The sequence below is a fragment of the Eupeodes corollae genome, chromosome 3 (genome assembly GCF_945859685.1).
Source record: "Eupeodes corollae chromosome 3, idEupCoro1.1, whole genome shotgun sequence".
Lineage (NCBI taxonomy): Eukaryota > Metazoa > Arthropoda > Insecta > Diptera > Syrphidae > Eupeodes > Eupeodes corollae.
The window spans coordinates 19,250,623-19,269,088 of NC_079149.1; the positions used below are offsets into that span (position 1 = coordinate 19,250,623).

At 32.8% G+C, this 18,466-nt stretch overlaps 1 protein-coding gene across 1 annotated transcript in view; it reads right to left on the reverse strand.

Annotated features, from left to right (window-relative positions):
- The window catches only part of LOC129950999 (mucin-2), a 48,543-nt gene that overhangs the window by 28,801 nt on the left and 1,276 nt on the right, over window positions 1-18,466 (reverse strand). The window contains exon 2 of the mRNA XM_056062980.1: window positions 10,947-11,217. Within this exon, the coding sequence (XP_055918955.1) occupies window positions 10,947-11,013 (67 nt within the window). The 5' untranslated portion in view covers window positions 11,014-11,217. The remainder of the gene's footprint in view (window positions 1-10,946; window positions 11,218-18,466) is intronic.

Genomic DNA, 18,466 nt, shown 5'->3' on the forward strand with positions numbered 1-18,466 from the left:
GTTGAAAGACTTGCGTTTACACCAATTTTTTGTTTTAATTTTTCCTTCTTAAAACTGATGTTTTTGCAGTTCTTTTTACATCTCTCAATGTTTTATCCATACGAATCTTTATTTTTCAAGTAAGAATAAACGCCACTAAGACTTCGGCCAATTTTATTAGCTGCTGCATGTCTGGTTAGGTCTTGGTGTTAGGTGAAGTCGATTTTAGCTTTTGAAACACTACTGATCCACCCATTGGCCTTAAAATTTTAGATGAGAAATTAAATTTAACTTGAAACGCTAAAATTGTTGATTTAAGCTATCCAGTACTTGAAAACGCTTGTAACCAAAGTTAAATTGGCGTTGTACCTATTTAATTGTCTCAAAAACAACCTTCTTCTTTACGTATGAAATACTTTATAAATGGGTGAAAACAAGAATCACAGTTTTATTTGTAATTGTTTTTTGTTTAACATTTTAAAGAAGCAGTTAGAATCGACAGATGTCACAAATACCCTCAATAATTTTAAAAAATGTAAAAAACATTTTAAAAAATGTAAAAAGCATTTTCCAAAATGTTTATGCGCAGTATTTAAAGCTGAGTGTATCAAAAATATTTTTAAATAAAATTCAAATTAAAAACGTAACTTGATAAGCACAAAACAACGAAATATGTTGTTTTAAAAAAAGTTAATTAAAAAGACCAAAGCAATGATTTTTGAAATTAAGTGTCATTCAAAATTGTTGATAATACACTTTTTGAAGGTGCATTTTTTACGTTCGTATGTAGCTCTTTAGTTCTGTAGTTGCTTTTGTAAACCGATTTATTGTCATTTAATGACTTTAATTTATGCACAAAACACACCAATTGTTAACAAAAATGTTTTCTATAAGATGATATAATTTTTAAGTGAAAATATGTTTTTTATTTAATGATATTTGAGTCGAAAATCAATTCCTTTTTAATTTTTTGGGTAAGAAACTTGTGTTTGAAACCTTGAGACATGGATTTCGAAAAAAGGCATCCAAAGAAAAGAACGTCGAGAAATTTCAAATTTGAAAAATCAGACTGATTTCAATTAGGTACTTTGAATGGGAAGGTAAATAATTCCCCAAAAAAATCTTAAAATTTGAGGAGTTTTTTTTTATATAATTAAATAAATTTCCAACTATAGCTGTTTCCACTTATTACAAATTTTTAACCAACATAATTAGTTATGTGGGATGTACTCCATTTTTGTTTTAGGCTCCATATCGTTGGTTAGTTTTTTTTCAAGAAACCTGTCTGGGTCCGTGGCCTTCACATTAATCACAGTAATGATGTAATCAAGAACACCAATTATATTTCTTTACGTTCCAAATTGAAAATAGTCCTAGAAGATGTAGGCACCTTCTTTTGTAAGTCCATTGATCCAGGCAACAAGAAAAAAAACATCTTCTAGAACATTTACTTGCAATCATTATACGAATGATAAACAACTTTAATGACATCAATTAGTCAACGGCATCTTCGACTATAGACAACCAAATAAAATAAAAAAACAACGTCGTATTGTTTCAATTTATATACGAATGTTTGTAATTATTTAAAATGTCCATAGGCGACCGACAACGACAACGACAACAACGACGAACTCGATGACGCTGCTAAAGGCATTCAATATATGCTGGCTAAATGTCCTAACACAACATAGCACCAATGATACCTTGTTTTTATGTAGATGGATATTATGTTGGTGATGGCTGAACCATGGAGTAAAACTATGTTGTTGCATTAACCAACAAGAACCCGCTTATAGGACTAATCCGTCTAATCGGAGCGAGTTCTTTTTCTTTGTGGTCCGTTGGTTGTTAGGTGCTTTTCCGATCCGTCGCGTCTTCATCGTCGTCGTCGTTATTCGTTGGTAGTTGGACGCTGCTGTTGCCCGTGATATAACTCCTTTTTTCCTTGTAGTTTTCTTTCTTTCTTTTTATATTTCTGATATTAGATCAGACCTTGATTAAGGTCATTCGCTCTGTTGGACGTCTGGCTTGGCTAGATATAGCTTTCCGAGCGAAGATTGCGCGCATGTGCAACTCTTGTGCATTCCTAGTCCGGAGCTGCACCAGAAGTTAAGATTTTCACGTACGTAGACATGGCAGGCAAAAAGTTTGCATGTTGTTATAAAAGCACCCAGCACTCAACAACACCAACTTTAATAAAGAACGAGAACAGAGAATATACGAGTAACAACTCGAACTCATTTATATTTTCTCTCTCTCTCTCGGACTTGTTTATATCTTTAAATGGAACTGAAGATGGCTTCAGCCATGAAATGAAGGCCATCCGACATTTCTGCACAATACATAATTCAACATTAAATGCAATTTAATTGAAGAATGGTTTACCAACCCACCACCTGAGGCTGGATTGAACCTTTGCTATAGAAATGTGTGTTCCATATAAGAGGAAGTATTGCAGATTTAGAAGTCTGTAATTTCATGACTATCAACACTTTCGATTGTAATATAGTTTTGTTCAGAAGTCTTCTACTGCAGAATTGTAAGTTGCAACAATAACATTAACCATAACTTTGCAACAATGTAGTTTTATGATGAAGTTATAGTTCAGCGAATCTAATGAGGCATAATGTAAAAGTCGTGATTCGGTATATGCAAGTTATAGGTAGGTAAGGTAAAAACCTTACTGATGGTTAGGTTAAAATCGTGAATAAATTTCACTTGATTTCCCTAAAATGACAAGTTTGAGGTTAACGATAAAAACCATAGAAATTATGCTAAATTTGGTTTCAATAGGTATACAATATTTCCCAGACGTAAAAAAGACCAAAAATAAAATAATGTTGTTATTTTTAACAATCGGAAAGTAAAATCTTAAAAGAGAAGTGAGATGAGGTTAAGGTCAATACACCGACGAACTCTTGAAAGCTTTTTAATTCGTTTTGTATAAAACTAGCAAACAAAAATTGATATAAAACCGAAAGACAAGAGAGTTTAACCTGTGTGTCTAAACAAGACATCTCTGTGTTCACAGTTGACAGATGAACTGTCAGCTTATATTTCTGATAGGCCAGTTTAAGATGTCATTGGTTTCAAATTTTTTTTAAAGGTTATAGCGATCATTGAAAATGTCTATTATTGAGAATACAAAGAAAATAAAACGTCTTCATTGAAGAGATGGTGCGAATATAAAAATGTGAAAAGATGTTTCTTGAAAATTGTCCAGTTTCTATTTCTAAGATTTCTAATCAGAAGAGTGAAACATAAACAGACTTCATATTATGTATTATTACAAAAACTAGATTTGCGTGGTTTTACCTGAGAAATAGAATCATAAAACTTCTGTTCTATGAGTTTTTACAGCAAAAATGAGAAATATTGTTTATATTTCTGAGAATAAATGAAGAAATTTCTGAGATCTTAGAAATATAAACTGGCCAAATAATTTCATCATTGAAAACAAAAAGGAATTAAAAGCAAGATTTTGGGTAATATTAAGTGTTTTTTAGAAACCAAAAATCTAAAGTTTACTAACTTAATTTTTATAGCAAGGATGGAATAAGAAAGTCCAATGATAATAACAAATGGCAACTATATTTTGTGTAACTAGCCTGGTCCCTTAAATTTCTATTAGGCATATACTCGTATAAACTAGATCAGCAGTTTGGCAGATTTATAATTTAATTTATTGATTTCGGAGGGGTAAACATGATTTAGGGTATTAGAATTATTGATACAGTGATAAAATATTGAGACATGATTGTTCGAATGAATTTTGGAAGTACTTCTTTAAACTTTTTCACGTATTTGAATTGACCATAAAGGATAGACAGTTCTGAATTTAAATTAAAAAAATTCCATTCTCAGAATTTTTAAAGCGAAGCTGTTTAAGCAGCAATTGTTTGTACATATTTTTCAATCGAAAGCCTCAAGTTTTTACAAATAATGTCATGTAGCGAAAAATTAAAGTTAAAAATACATTTTTTAATTTTTGGATTGAAATAATGAGGTAAACGGATCGTATGAATATCAGAGGGTGCAGTCTACTAATGCACAGAAATTAAAAAAGCTGTTAGTGTTGTGTGCAGGAATGACAACAAGATTTCTATACTTACCCATTAATGATTTACAAGCCATACCACTTTCTACAGACAAATATTTTTAACACTTTATAAGAATAGAGGTGATGTTCAAATGGTAGACATGTGCATTCAAGAGGACACAAGCGTCCACAGGTTTTTCTCAAAACCCACCTCTGTCTATCAACTCCTACTCTCACCTCCCCGCGGTGAACATCGGGTGCCTAGTACCTCAACTGGAGATTGGGTTCCAACCCCAGTGGAAAGTTGTTGGGGGCAGCAAACGAGAGAGGGGGGGAGAGGTGTTTCCACTAAGGCACCTCTCCTTATCCAGGCGGCAGCGGACGAATTCTCGAGATAGAATCAACGGTGGCGTCTACAGTTCCAGTAAGGTCGAACTACTTAGTGAACACCTTATAGGGCTTCTTCGACATATTCGGAGCCCAGGCCTATAAGGAGCGGTTCATCCGGCTCCCCTTCCTTGGAGTTATACTAAGGATCTGGCCCTCCAGGTTGGGGGTTGTGCCGTCGGGGTGACTTCCTGGCCACGTAAAAACATCATAGTCTCGAAGCAACAACAAGCCTCGGATACGGACGGATTCACTGTTGACAACCCACGCAAACGAAATAAGGACAACGATCTTCGGATATGTACGTGGAATGTTAGGTCCCTTAACAGACCACGTGCAGCCGAACAATTAGCGGAAGCCCTAAACTGCTGCAAGGCAGATATTACAGCCATCCAAGAAGTGCGATGGGATGGACCGGGTAAACGCAAACTAAAAGACTGCGATATCTACTACGGCGACTGCTACCGAGAACAAAGACAGCGTCTATTTGGGTGTGGATTTGTTGTTGGAACTAGGCTCAGGCAAAAAGTCTTGAGTTTCAACAGTGTGAGCGAGCGCATCACGACAATCCGCATCAAGGCTAAATTCGCCAACATAAGCCTAATATGCGCGCATGCCCCAACAGAGGAGAAAGATGAAGACACCAAAGATATGTTCTTCGAGCTCTTGGACAAGACATATGAGCAGTGCCCTGGCTATGACATTAAAATTGTCTTAGGAGATTTTAATGCCAAGCTAGGAAGAGAAGACATCTTTGGTGGGATAATCGGGAGATACAGCCTGCACGACACTACCTCCGACAACGGATTCAGGCTGGTCGATTTCGCTGCGGGGCGAGACGTTCTGGCAGCTAGTATGCAGTTCACGCATCTTAATATCCACAAGGGGACATGGAAATCTCCTGATCAATCAACCGTCAACCAGATTGACCACATTGCGATCGACGCACGACACTTCTCCAGTATCCAGGATATCCGAACATTCCGAGAGGCCAACATTGACTCGGACCACTACCTCGTTGTAGCCAAGGTACGGCTACGGATATCACGATCCAAGCCAAAACAAGGAAGTACTGTGAGAAGATTCGACGTTAGACGGCTACAATCGCAAGAGACTGCCATGTCCTTTTCCGATCGAGTCTCTAATAACCTCCTAAGGAGTCCTATGCTTCCTGCATTAAGCATTGAAAACCAGTGGCAACATTGCCTTGCAGCCATCAGAGATGCCGCCTCTGAAGTGCTAGGTTTCACACGGCCACCACAGCGAAACCCCTGGTTTGACGACGAATGCCAGCAAGCTCACGCAGCGAAACAAGAGGCATACAAAACGGCGCTGCACAAAAGGACGAGAGCTGCTCGTGAGCTCTACGAGCAGAAGAGGAGAGAGGAACACCGGCTTCTTAGACGGAAAAAAAGAGAGCATGAGAAGCGCGCGATCGAGGAGATAGAGGGATGTCACAACAGGAATGAGGTTCGTAAATTTTACCAAAAGGTAAAAAAAACCTCCCAAGGGTACCAGCCACGAACCGAAGCCTGTAAAGACGATCAAGGGAACATCGTAGTAGAACCACAGTCGATGCTGAGAATATGGAAAGATCACTTCTCCAAATTATATAACGGCGATGACGAACCGAATTCCGCTGTAAGGGAGATAGAACCACTCAACCTCGGCGACGCAGATCAACAATTCCGCCTACCCGACCTTGACGAAGTGAAGATAGCTATATCTAAACTTAAGTCAAACAAAGCTGCTGGAGCTGACGGCATCGCTGCCGAACTATTCAAAGCAGCAGGCGATGACTTGGTACGGAGCATGCACCAACTCATCTGCAAAATTTGGTCGGAAGAAAGCATGCCCGATGAGTGGAATCTCAGCATAGTGTGCCCGATACATAAGAAAGGAGACCCTCTAAACTGCGCCAACTACAGAGGCATCAGTCTTCTTAACATTGCGTATAAGATCCTCTCTGCCGTATTATGTGAACGTCTGAAGCCATTCGTCAACAACCTGATTGGTCCTTATCAGTGTGGCTTCAGACCAGGAAAGTCCACTATCGACCAAATATTCACACTACGGCAGATCTTGGAAAAAACCCAGGAGCTTCAAATCGATACCCACCATCTCTTTATCGATTTTAAAGCCGCGTATGACAGCATCTATAGGGAAGAGCTCTACCGAGCAATGTCTAGTTTTGGCATCCCTGTCAAACTTATCCGTTTGTGCAGAATGACGATGGAGAATGCACGCTGCTCTATCAAGGTCGGAAAAGATCTTACCGATGCATTTGATGTCAAAAAAGGTTTTAGACAAGGCGATGCACTGTCATGCGACTTCTTCAACATCGTTCTGGAAAGAATTGTGCAAAACTCAACCGTCAACACTAGAGGCACAATCTTCCAAAGATCCATCCAATTACTCGGATACGCAGATGATATTGACATAATTGGAAGATCAAAGCGTGATGTCAGTGGAGCGTTTTTGAGCATTGCGACGGAAGCGAAGAAGATGGGTTTAGTGGTCAATGAGGGCAAGACCAAGTATATGCTGTCATCAAAAAAGGACACTGAACGACGACGTCTTGGACAAAACGTCACCATGGACAGCTATAACTTTGAGGTAGTTAAGGACTTTGTCTACCTAGGCACCGCTATTAATGCAGACAACGACACCAGCGCTGAAATCAAACGAAGAATAACTCTTGCAAATCGCTGCTTCTTTGGACTTAGAAGGCAATTGAGAAGTAAAGTCCTCTCTCGAGCATGTAAAATCACCATCTATAAGACACTCATCATCCCGGTTCTCATTTATGGCGCTGAGGCCTGGACCCTGTCAAAGAAAGATGAGAGCGTCTTAGGATGCTTCGAGAGAAAAATTCTTCGGGCGATTTTTGGTCCCGTACGCATAGATGGAGAATGGAGGAGAAGATATAACGACGAGCTGTACGGGCTGTACAGCGACACTGACCTAGTTAGCAGAATCAAAGTCCAACGGCTTAGATGGCTAGGTCATGTAGAGCGGATGGACATCAACGCTCCAGCCCGGAAGGTCTTCGAATCCGATCCCGAGGGACGGCGCAGTAGAGGAAGACCGCGACTCAGGTGGCGCACCCAGGTGGGAGAGGACCTCAACCAACTTGGCGTGCGAAACTGGAGACAGCTAGCTAGGGACCGAGCTGGCTGGAGACGCTTGTTGGTTGAGGCCCAGGTCCGCCCCGGACTGTAGCGCCACCTTAAGTAAGTAAGTAAGTAAGAATAGAGGTGTTTAAGATGAAGAATACCCGAGCTGACAAACAACGAAAAGCTGTGTTAATATCTCTTCTTCTTCCAGATAGTTCTTAGGCCGCGTTTTTTTTTACAATAGGACCCACTTTCAATATCAAAACTTCCAAATAAATTGCGGTCATGCGAGTGAAATTAAAGTATTGCTGAGCATCTTCTATATTTTATTTGTTTAGTATAGAAGGCACCAGCTTCCCGTCTTTTCAAAATCCAATCTCGAACCCAAGTTGATCTTTTCGTTGACGTTTTCTCGCCATGACTTCACAATTTTAAGTAAACAACCAAATTTCTTGTTACATTAATTGCTCTCCTGGTGTAAATACATCTGCAATAAATTGCGACAATATGGTGCGCGAGCTTCTTGCAAAACATTTATTGCAGAAGAAATTGAAGGAATTCACATGACAATGTAAACGAGACTGCAAAAAACTTCTGCAAGACTTCCGCGAGTTGACTTGCAAATGAAAAAGCGGCCATAGTATATGCTTTGCATGACTAACAATTTTCGATTGATCTAGTTTGTAATAGATGATTTCCATTAGTGCCTTAAAACAAAGATTTCTCAAATAAAACATCAGCTATTTCATAAAAATAGCTAGTCATTTTCCCTTTTAAATCAGGATTGAATACACTATTTAGGTAAATAAAGAACAAAATTGGACTCAAAAATGTGCTTAAGGAACTCTTACATAAATATTTGGAATTTCACTGATTGCACCATTTATCTTGACTCTGTTCTGTCTGTCACTTAGTAAGGATGCGTAAAACCTCTAAAAACAGCATAATTTACATTGCCAAAAGCTTTATTAATATCAATATAAAGAACAGCAGTACCTAAACTGTTTTCATCGTTAATATGACTACAGTGTGCTAAAATAGCATCTTCAGTTGAATTACCACCTCTAAATTAATATACTGTTTTGAGCTGAAAAAAGAGATGTCCTCAGCATATCTTACTAGTCTACATTTGGTGACTTTTTAGAAATTTTGTTTTTGAATACTGCTTGTAAAGATATCGGCCTATAAATTAAATTAGTATATTTAAATGTCAACTACATTAAAATGTGCTTTTTTATGAAGTTTAAATTGTCCAAAGCTCTAAGAACCTTATAAACTTCAAAAGAAGATATATTCTCAAAGAAACAACTTTTTTGTATTGAAAACCTACATTGATTTACTCCAGCTTCAGAAATAATATTCATAAAAATAAAAATAATATTCATTAAAAGTTTTAGCCATTTAAGAAAAATCAACAATTTTAAAGCTGAACGATGGAATTTAATGGTGAATGTATTTTTATTGATTACCTAATTGACTATAGACCATTCTTATTTTAAGTCACCTTTTGTTTTATGAAACTTCTCCATGTAAAAAATTGAGTGATTTCCTGCAATTTGTTTGCTTGTTTGTTTACTTGTGTGCTTATAATTTACTATCAGAGTGTCTATCAATGATAAGCAATGGTTTAAGTTGATCATATTTATTCAAATCCAGAAACTTTGTAAGAGGTTTTCGAATTAGAAGTTTAATTTTTAACAGTCCACTATTTGGGCAGCTGTTACTTTTGAAGAACTGTGTTTTAAAATTTGGCACTTATAAAATTTGTGTTCTTACCAGAAATGAAACAACAATCACTTAAAGAAGAAACTGTTAGAATTCCCTTGAAACATAAATTTAAAATAACCGTGTTATTTCTTAAAGTGGTAATCAAAAAATTGTCCATCAAGACCTAAAAATCATTCAAATCATGTTCTTTTGAAAGACATTCCAATTTTGTTTTTACTTAAGGGACCAACATAAAACCACTTAAAAGAAGACCATGTTACCACTTGAAGAGCAGCGTGTTATGTCATTTCACGATGCATGTTTTATATTTTATTATTCCTATAATTTAACAACTTTAACCATTGTTGTTTAAAACAAAGAAACGCTAGGCTAGAAAGATGGTTTAACTACCATGAACCATCAAAGAAATAAAACTACATTCACCATGGAATTGGCAATTTCATTTAAAAACAAAACAAATGCATTAATATCTTAATGTAACTCTTTAAAAAAAGAATTAATTTCACAATAATTGTATATATTTAATCAACAAACCATGAATCCATAAAAAAGAAAAAGATATCTTTAGTTAGATTTTTCCGAGGAAGGAGACGTGAAATAAAATGAAATCCCAGTGTTACTCTTAGTATCTATAGAAGGTATAACCCTTGAAGCATATCAATATAGTTTTTATTTGTTTTTCTGACATGCGATACTAAAGATACACTATGCATTTCTTTTGTAAATTCAACATTTCTCTTCTGCATTGTGGTGCCATCTTAGGTATAACCGCACATAGTGATTATTGTTAATAACAAACCGAAGAAAAAGTTTGATTAGAAAAAGTATGCAATACCGCAAATATTGGAATTTGATACGCTTCGATGATGTATTTATAACATTAACACAATTAAATATGTGTCACCATTAAGCTTCAAAGAAACAACATTTTTGTCAAATTTATTAAGGTCTAAATTTTAGAGTGAAAGTTGCACTCGAGTATATGATAAAATTGAAAAAAAAAATCTTAAAATTCTGAGTATGTAAAATAAATTGATTTGAATTGTAATTGAGCTTTTTAGGATGTGTAAAAAATACTCAATGCGTTTTATTTTATGGTTGAAAATAAATTTGAAATAAAAAAGAAACTATAAAAGTAGAATTCTTTTCAAACTATTGAACCACGCGTTCCTTTTACACCAGCGAAATCTTTTAAACGGCGACTTTTTGTAAAGTGTCTCTTAATTTGCATTTTCTTCACTATATACCATCGCTATCGCATGGTTTGGTCAAATAAAGCCAAATGCCATTTAACATCATCATCATCGCACAACACCGCCTTGTGTAACATAAACACGTACAACAACATACATTATCTGGTCTCGCCTCGTCTGGGGCTGAAAAATGTTGGAATTGATCTTTGAATAGAGATGAGACCCAGAGGGAGATATTCTAGGTTAAAGCAATTGTCGGAGGAGTTTTGCAGACATAGTTTCTCTTCCATAAATTTGTATGCACACATCATAACATTATAAGTCTAAGACTTTTTTGTACAACCCAAGAGTGTTTAATAGGTTCGTTACACTTTGATGGCTTGCATTTTTTAGCATATGTCAAGACCTGGATTGCTCGAATTTAAAAAAATTAAAATTATTTCGAAAATAGGAGAAATTTTAAAAAATCTATTAGAAAAATAATTCCGTATCGTAACTTACCACAAAATACCAGCAAACAGCCAATGCATATCGCTATATGCGTCCAAATAATTGAATTCGTTGACATTTTAATTATTTAAAAAATAAAATTAGTATTATTTAAATTTTGTTGTTTTTGATTTAACTTAAAAACATATTTTTTATATGTTTATATTTTGAATCACTCGTTTTTGTTGACACTAATATTCAATTTTTTTATAAATTCACTTCTATTTTATTTGTATGTTTTCACTATCCATTATCCATTTTAGGCGAATTTGGGTTTCGTTTCCTGCAACAAAAATAAAAATATTGTTGTTTATATTATTTAAAGAATTTATTTATTTATAACAAAAATTAGGGCATTAAACTTTAGACAAAAAAAAAGTTCTCAATCCAATCAAATAAATAAACATCTAGAATTTCATTTAAATATTTTCTATTTATAAATAAGGTGTGTAATATTCGAATAACCAAATATATAGGTGCACATCATTAAAGTTTTAGAATGAGCATAAATAGGTTTTTTGGTTACACATGAGTGGGAACATGTGCGGCTTGTGTGCTGATGCTCTGATAATATGCTGATGATGGAATGTGTAAATTAATAAGCTTTCTTTCTTAAAATCTCAATGCCATATTTTTGTATTTCTTTTATTTAAATAAAATGAACACGAATGACTTGTTTAAAAAAAAAGCATCTCTCTTTGATATTTTATTTTATAATGATCATCAGCACATAAAATTATTCTCTCGTTGATTTGATTTAGTAGGTATGATTCAATTAAGTTTCACTTTTGCGTATTTTTGGATTGCACTTTCCCTCAAAAAAAAAAACAAACAAAAATTCATCTATAGAATAAAGATAAAAAACAAAATTAAATTAATTCAACAATTGAGTACTTGTTTTTATGTTACACTAAAAGATGGTTGGTGAGTTTTATTTAATCGGCATAAAATGTGATTGAGAATAAAATTGTAAAATGATAAAAGATAACTGAGAACTGAGAACTTTTTCACATACCGGTAAACCGATATTCTTAACCTATTAGAAATATACGTTGTCCAAGCAAAGACTGAAGATATTAGTTTTTATTACAGAAATAGATTTAAAAAAAAAGGTTTTGTGTTCAACTCTTTTGTTTTAAGCAAAATGTGAATTAAACTTAGAATTAATAAACAAATGCATAATTTGTCTATGAAATCACGTTTTATTTGTGTTAAAGATGAGTAGAATCTTAAAGAACATTTGTATGACAATAAATAAAGTAAATACTAAAACATATTTATTTATCTACAAACTACTCTTTTGAGGGGATTCAATTTAACTTTTGATCATTTTTCTGGCTTTGCTTTATTTATTTAAACTGCTTAAAGAGAACACAGGTAAATTTTGATAAAATTCAAACATTTTCGGTTGGTATTGTAGACTTATGTTAAACAACAGTTAACTCAACAAGGTATCATACAATTAAATGAACAAATACATTGAACATATGTACACTTCGTGTCCCATGAATTAGGTCAAGCTTTTTTCGTTTTATTTGTTTACCCTTGAGTTTTTTTGTTGGAAAAACCCAAATGTGGAATAAATGAGCTATGTATTAATTTTATATTATAAACAAACATTTTGGATTTAGTTGATTAATACACGTGTTATGGCGGTTTTTACGAAGAAGGTCATAAAAAGTACCTCTTCTTTTCATGAATAATAACAACATCTAAATTTACATATTCGAGTGTTTTAAATCACATAAAAGGATACTTTGATTACTTGGGATTTTCGTACGAGTATTATTTGATAGAATCAAGAAGTATGGGTGGAGGTAAGGGTCTAACCAAGGAGAATATAGGCCAAATTCGAGCTTACCGGGATCACGGCAAAACCAGCCGTTTTATAGCCAGCAAAATTAGAAGAAGTCCAATTGTTGTATACAACTATTTCAAGGAAATAATACCACAAAAGAAGAGTAAAAAAGTCACATCATTTCAGGAAAGGCGTCAGATAGTGGAAGCTGCCTCAAATTCAAGGCTTTCCAAAAGTAAAATTAAGGCAGAAACTAGTAGATCGACTGGTTGCTCGGGTGATACAGACGGCAGACCATATACGACAACAAAAAATTAAGAAAAAAACACCATCGAATACTGCACGTCAGAGGCAAAACCTTTACTTTGCAACAAATCACCGCAGGTGTAATCGAGCTTGGCATACCGTCGTCTTTTTCGATTAAAAAAAAATAATTTAGACTGACCTGGTAGCTACTATTTTAATGATTTAAGAAAGTAAGAAATCTATCTTCAAAAATGTCACAGCAAAGGAGGTGGTGTTAAGGAATAGGGAGCAGCCACCTATTACGGAACAGCAACTGGATTTCAAAGCTCTAAAATCACTTAAAAATCGATTCAGAAACGAGCCTTACAGAAGTATTTGGTAGACAACGATGTACTTTCCAACAAGTTAATGCATCACTACATACCGCACGGACAACAAAAGCCTGTTATCACGGGCAAAATTTGAACCTATTACCATAGTCCCCATATACTCCTGACCTGAAAAACTTGTGGGAATGGCTTTCAAGAAAAGTCTACAAAGAAGGACGGCAATACCAAAAAACGAAGAGATTATTGAAGCCATAAAACGAGTCTGGGCCTAAATTTCGCTCAATTATCCGATAGCACTCTACAGATGCATACTCCACAGGTTATTTGAAGTAATTCAGAAATCAGGAAGAAGCACACATTACAACAAATTATTTTGATTCATTTAATAAAACTAGTATTAACCTAAACCATACATTTTTTGTCGGCAAACTAAAAACGAAAATAGCTTGTCCTTATTCATGTGACACGTAGTGTGTTTGTTTATTTTAACTTCCAACTAAAAAACCAGGCCTAAGGATATTAAGTTTCAGAAATAAAAATTATAAAAGTCACAATGAACTAACTTACACAACTATTGGCATACATTTTATTTTTTTCGTCGATGTAAGTTAAAAAATCAAGTCTGAAATAGTCTTAAAGACCAGAATAAAAGAAAGATATGAGCACCTAAGTTTAAGCTAGTAGTAAAACTGCCGCCGTGAAAAAATTACACTGCAAGAATTATTTTGTTGTTACAAGGAACTAATTATTTCCATTAATATATTACATAATGTGCTAAAGATTATCAAAGGGTTTAAAAAAAATCAAAATGTTTTAAGAACAAACCAAATTTAAAGTCTTAAGACACAGTCACATAACTATTGGATATTGTGTACTCCTTGCATAATAAGAAGAAAATAAAACAAAAAAAAACGTTGAAACAAATAACTTCATTGTTTTAATTTTTGTACTTGAAATAAATATTTCTGCAAAACTATATCCTAAAAACAAAACTCAAGAAAAAAGGCTGGGTAGCGACCCACACTGATAAAATAAATAATTTGAGGCCAATATCTTTTTTTTGTCTCCTTGTACTTGAGTCGAAAACTATTTCTTATCAGTTTTTTGTTTTTTTTTTTGTGGCTTTAATATTTTGTTAAAAAAAGTTTTTAGTTCAACTTTTCCAAACAAATTAACTAAAAATTACCAACAATATTTTCCATATGATGAAATATTTTGGTTTTAAAATATATTTTTTCAACTAGATTTTTAGTCGAAAACTAATTTTTAACAATTTTAGTGACATTTCTTTTAAATCAATTTCTTGCAGATTTTAATTTGTGTGAAAAAACTGATAGTAGGATTTTTATAAAACATTTATTTAATGTCGAAAAAATTTTTATAATATAAGAAAAAACCAGTTTTAAGTCAATGGGGCATATTCATAGTCTTATTTCAAACCCGAGTCTATGTATTTGAACTGGAGTCTAACTTTTACATCTAGGTTAGACACAGCTGCTATTCATAAAGAATTTGACAGCTCTGTTTAGTTAGAAACAGGTTTAAGGTATATTCTGCTACAATTCTAGTACAATTTCACTTGAACCTATAAAAAATGGTTTGTAAAGGTGAACAAAATAAAATGCGTTAGCTGGAAAGCCAACATCTTTGAAATCCTTTAAATTATTCTATTTGCTGTTAGTTGATACATTTTATGTAAGTCTAATTGGTGTTGTTAAGACTTGGAAATACACAGATATTGGCAAACCTTTTATTGAATTTCGATCTTCTTTTCATGAGAGTCTTCCTTATCTATTTTAAAGGTGTCTATTGGGTTAAAGTAGAGCTTTTCTTTTCTGTAAGGTGGTAGCTTTCCATCATCCAGCAAAATATCAAAATATTGCATTGTACATATAAAGTAAAGTTAGTTTTACCCGTTTTCAATAAAACAACTTGTTTATTTATTAACTTTTTATTAATTTATTTGAATGCTAGATGGTTTGCAAAAGACTGAAAGACTAACTTGAATGGTTAGATGCTGTTTGCATTGCAAACGGCAATAGTGCGAGAATTGATTCTAAGCCGGGTGAGACTTCATGTACATTCTATTATGTAACTATATACTTTAGTCTTTTGACATTTTAATTTTGTTTTTAAATTTTCAAATAAAATTTCTTGCAACCTAATTTTCTCAATCAGTTTGTTTATTTTTGACGTTTTATAGACTTAAATACTGCTTAAACATAAGTTTCATCGTGTTTATTTTAAGACTCCAGGCTATCGTTTTAAAAAGGAGTTTAAATTGTCTATGAAAAACATAAACTGCAATTTAGTTTCGCAAAGACAAAATCAGAACTTATCAAAGAACTATAAATGTGGCTCAATGTCTTTAACTTTTGAAAATATATTTAGGTTTTTATTTTTTGAGAGTAGAAACTTTCAATTCGGTTGTCAAAAACGTTATTCTTTGTTGCATACAATTATTTTGGAGATAAAATAATTTTTTTTTTTCTCTCTTTGTTTTGGACATTTCTCTAAAAATACTTTATTTATACTCTAGGGAGATCTTCTTTTTATTTCTAAAAGTATATTCTTAAAAAACTCAACAACACGGGTTAACATGGGAATACAAGTACTATTCGAATAAACTATAAAAGAAGAAGATTGTTGAGATAAGAAAGGAGATGTATTATTAAATGTTTGTTACAGGTACCGGTGACAATTTCCTCAGATGCACAATTTTTCTTAAATTTAAACATGATTATGAGCAAACAATATTTAGTCAAAACATTTGTAAGATTTCATCAATCAATTCAGCTCATTAAACAATTGAAAATTAAAATACTCATAACAAAAAATAATGAATACTTTCATAAGTAAAAAAAAATCAAACGAAAACTTTTTGTATTTTTCGTTGCAAGTTATGTTTTTAAGTTACCATCCCAACTTTATACCAAATTGACTTTTAAAAAAATAATTTAAAAATTCTTGTTGTAACTATTTTTATCAATGTTGATCAATGTTAACACAACTGATTTAGCAAAGATGACAAATGAATGTCATCTTTAGAAAAGAAAATAGGTAATTAAACAAAATACTTGACTTGATCATAGAAACCAGTTTGTTTCTTTTTTTTAAGATAAACCGTGTCTTAACGAATTATAGTCAGCAATATTTACCTGAGCTACTTTAACGTTGTTGTAGCAAATTGTGAAAAATATAAAAAAAAAACTTAAAATGATTATCCCTAGAAGCTATGTTCAAAATTTCAATAGATTAGGTCGAGCCATCTAAAACACAGTAAAATATCCAAAACAAAACAACAATTTTAGCAAAACAAACTTCGATAATTCGATTTTCATAATGCGATTATTAACAACAGCAAAAAATAAGTTATGTTTGCAAAATTCTATTTTGCGTGTTTTAAGTTAAAATTATAGCAACAAAACGAAAAATCTAATTTCTCCTCGAGGGTTGAATAAAAAAAGTGATCTGAAACACTGACAGACTAATGATATAAACAACTAAATGATGAGAGTGTTAATTTAAACAAAAAATAAATAATTAAATTGGAATTAAACCTCTGATTTTTAACACGAAATTCTTTAAGTATACTTTCCCTATATGATGGAACTAATTAGTAAATACAGCATCTAGTTATACAAGCATCTCGAAGCAAAATACAAAACCGTGAGTTTTTTAAAATGTATAAATAAATTTTTAAACAAATATTCCATTCAAAGAAAATTAGAATTTGGAAAAAAATTATCTTTTTGGGAGTTTTTAAAAAATATGCAAAACAAATATTTATTTCAAGATAGAAGTGTTTTAATGGCAGTACTACTCTGAAATTTAATTTTCTATAAAAAATAATATATTTTTTCCAGACTAAAACACTGAAACCAAAACTTCTAAAAATATAAGTTTTGGTTTCAGTTTTGACTATACATTTGTCCTTAAATATCCAAATTATACGAAAAATCCTAAAAGTTTTTGCTTGGGTCCAAAATAAGGATAATTTTAAACCACAAAAATTCAGCTTAGTCTCGTTTTATTGGAAGTGAATATTCAATTTTTCTGAATTTAAAACTATCAAAATTAAAAGAAGACAATTCGACTAAGAGAACTGAAAGTGAGTCTTCTTTGAATCTAAGTCTTTTTTTATCATATTTAATTTCGTTCACTTAAAAATAAGAAGTGTTACAAAAGAGTGTCTTTAAAATTTCTAACATATTTTACTGATAATCGGATACACTCCAAAGGTGATTTAGTTTACCATTTTTCTAAACTATGTTAACTATAAAAAGGTTTTAACTCTATTTAAATTTTAAACTAATTTAAATCGTTAAACAAAAATAAAGTTAAAAAGTCATTAAAATTACATAACATTATGAAATCAAGATTAAGATACCTAAACCATGTAAAACAATAAAAGCTTCCCTTCAAAAACCTTGGAAGTGATGTGTTAAGTAACATCCAAATTTTTAATACGAGAACGTTTTCTTGGGTTTCACAAAAACCAAAAAATAAAAACAAGATCAACAAGAAAAATAAAAAGACAGACAAGTCATTTTTTTTAAAACTACAAACTGTAACGAAAAATAAATAAAATTGCATTTTATTGTAACTTTTGTATCTTTCTTCACCATATATTTCGTATCTTTCTCGTCATTTGTCTGTGTCTCGTTTTATCTTCTTTTTTTTCATTGTATTTTTCTTAAACTCTTTTGTATGTATGTATGTACCTACAGACAAGAAAAAATAATAAAAACTTTCTATTTCGTTGAACTTTACATTAAAATCTACCACAGGTGCTATGGTACTAACATTTATATTCCAACAATAAATTATCTATAAAAGTAAATGAAAAATAAAGAGTGCTGATTACTTTTTAAAAATTCTTTTCCACTAAGTGAAAAAGGCACTCAAATAAAATAGTCATTCAGTTTTTAAGTTAATGCAATAAAATTAAAAAAAAAAGGAAAAACAAAAAGAAGAAAAATGATTGCGTGTCCCTCCGAACTTTGCTTTCACTTTCGCGAAGCGAAGAAAAGATCTCTGAAGCAGCACATTAATTTTGTATCTTTTTTTAAAAAAGGAATTCCATTCCGATGAACTTGACTATCAAGTCATCTCTAAAAAAGACATCTCCAACCATGAACCATCCAATGAAGCCTGCA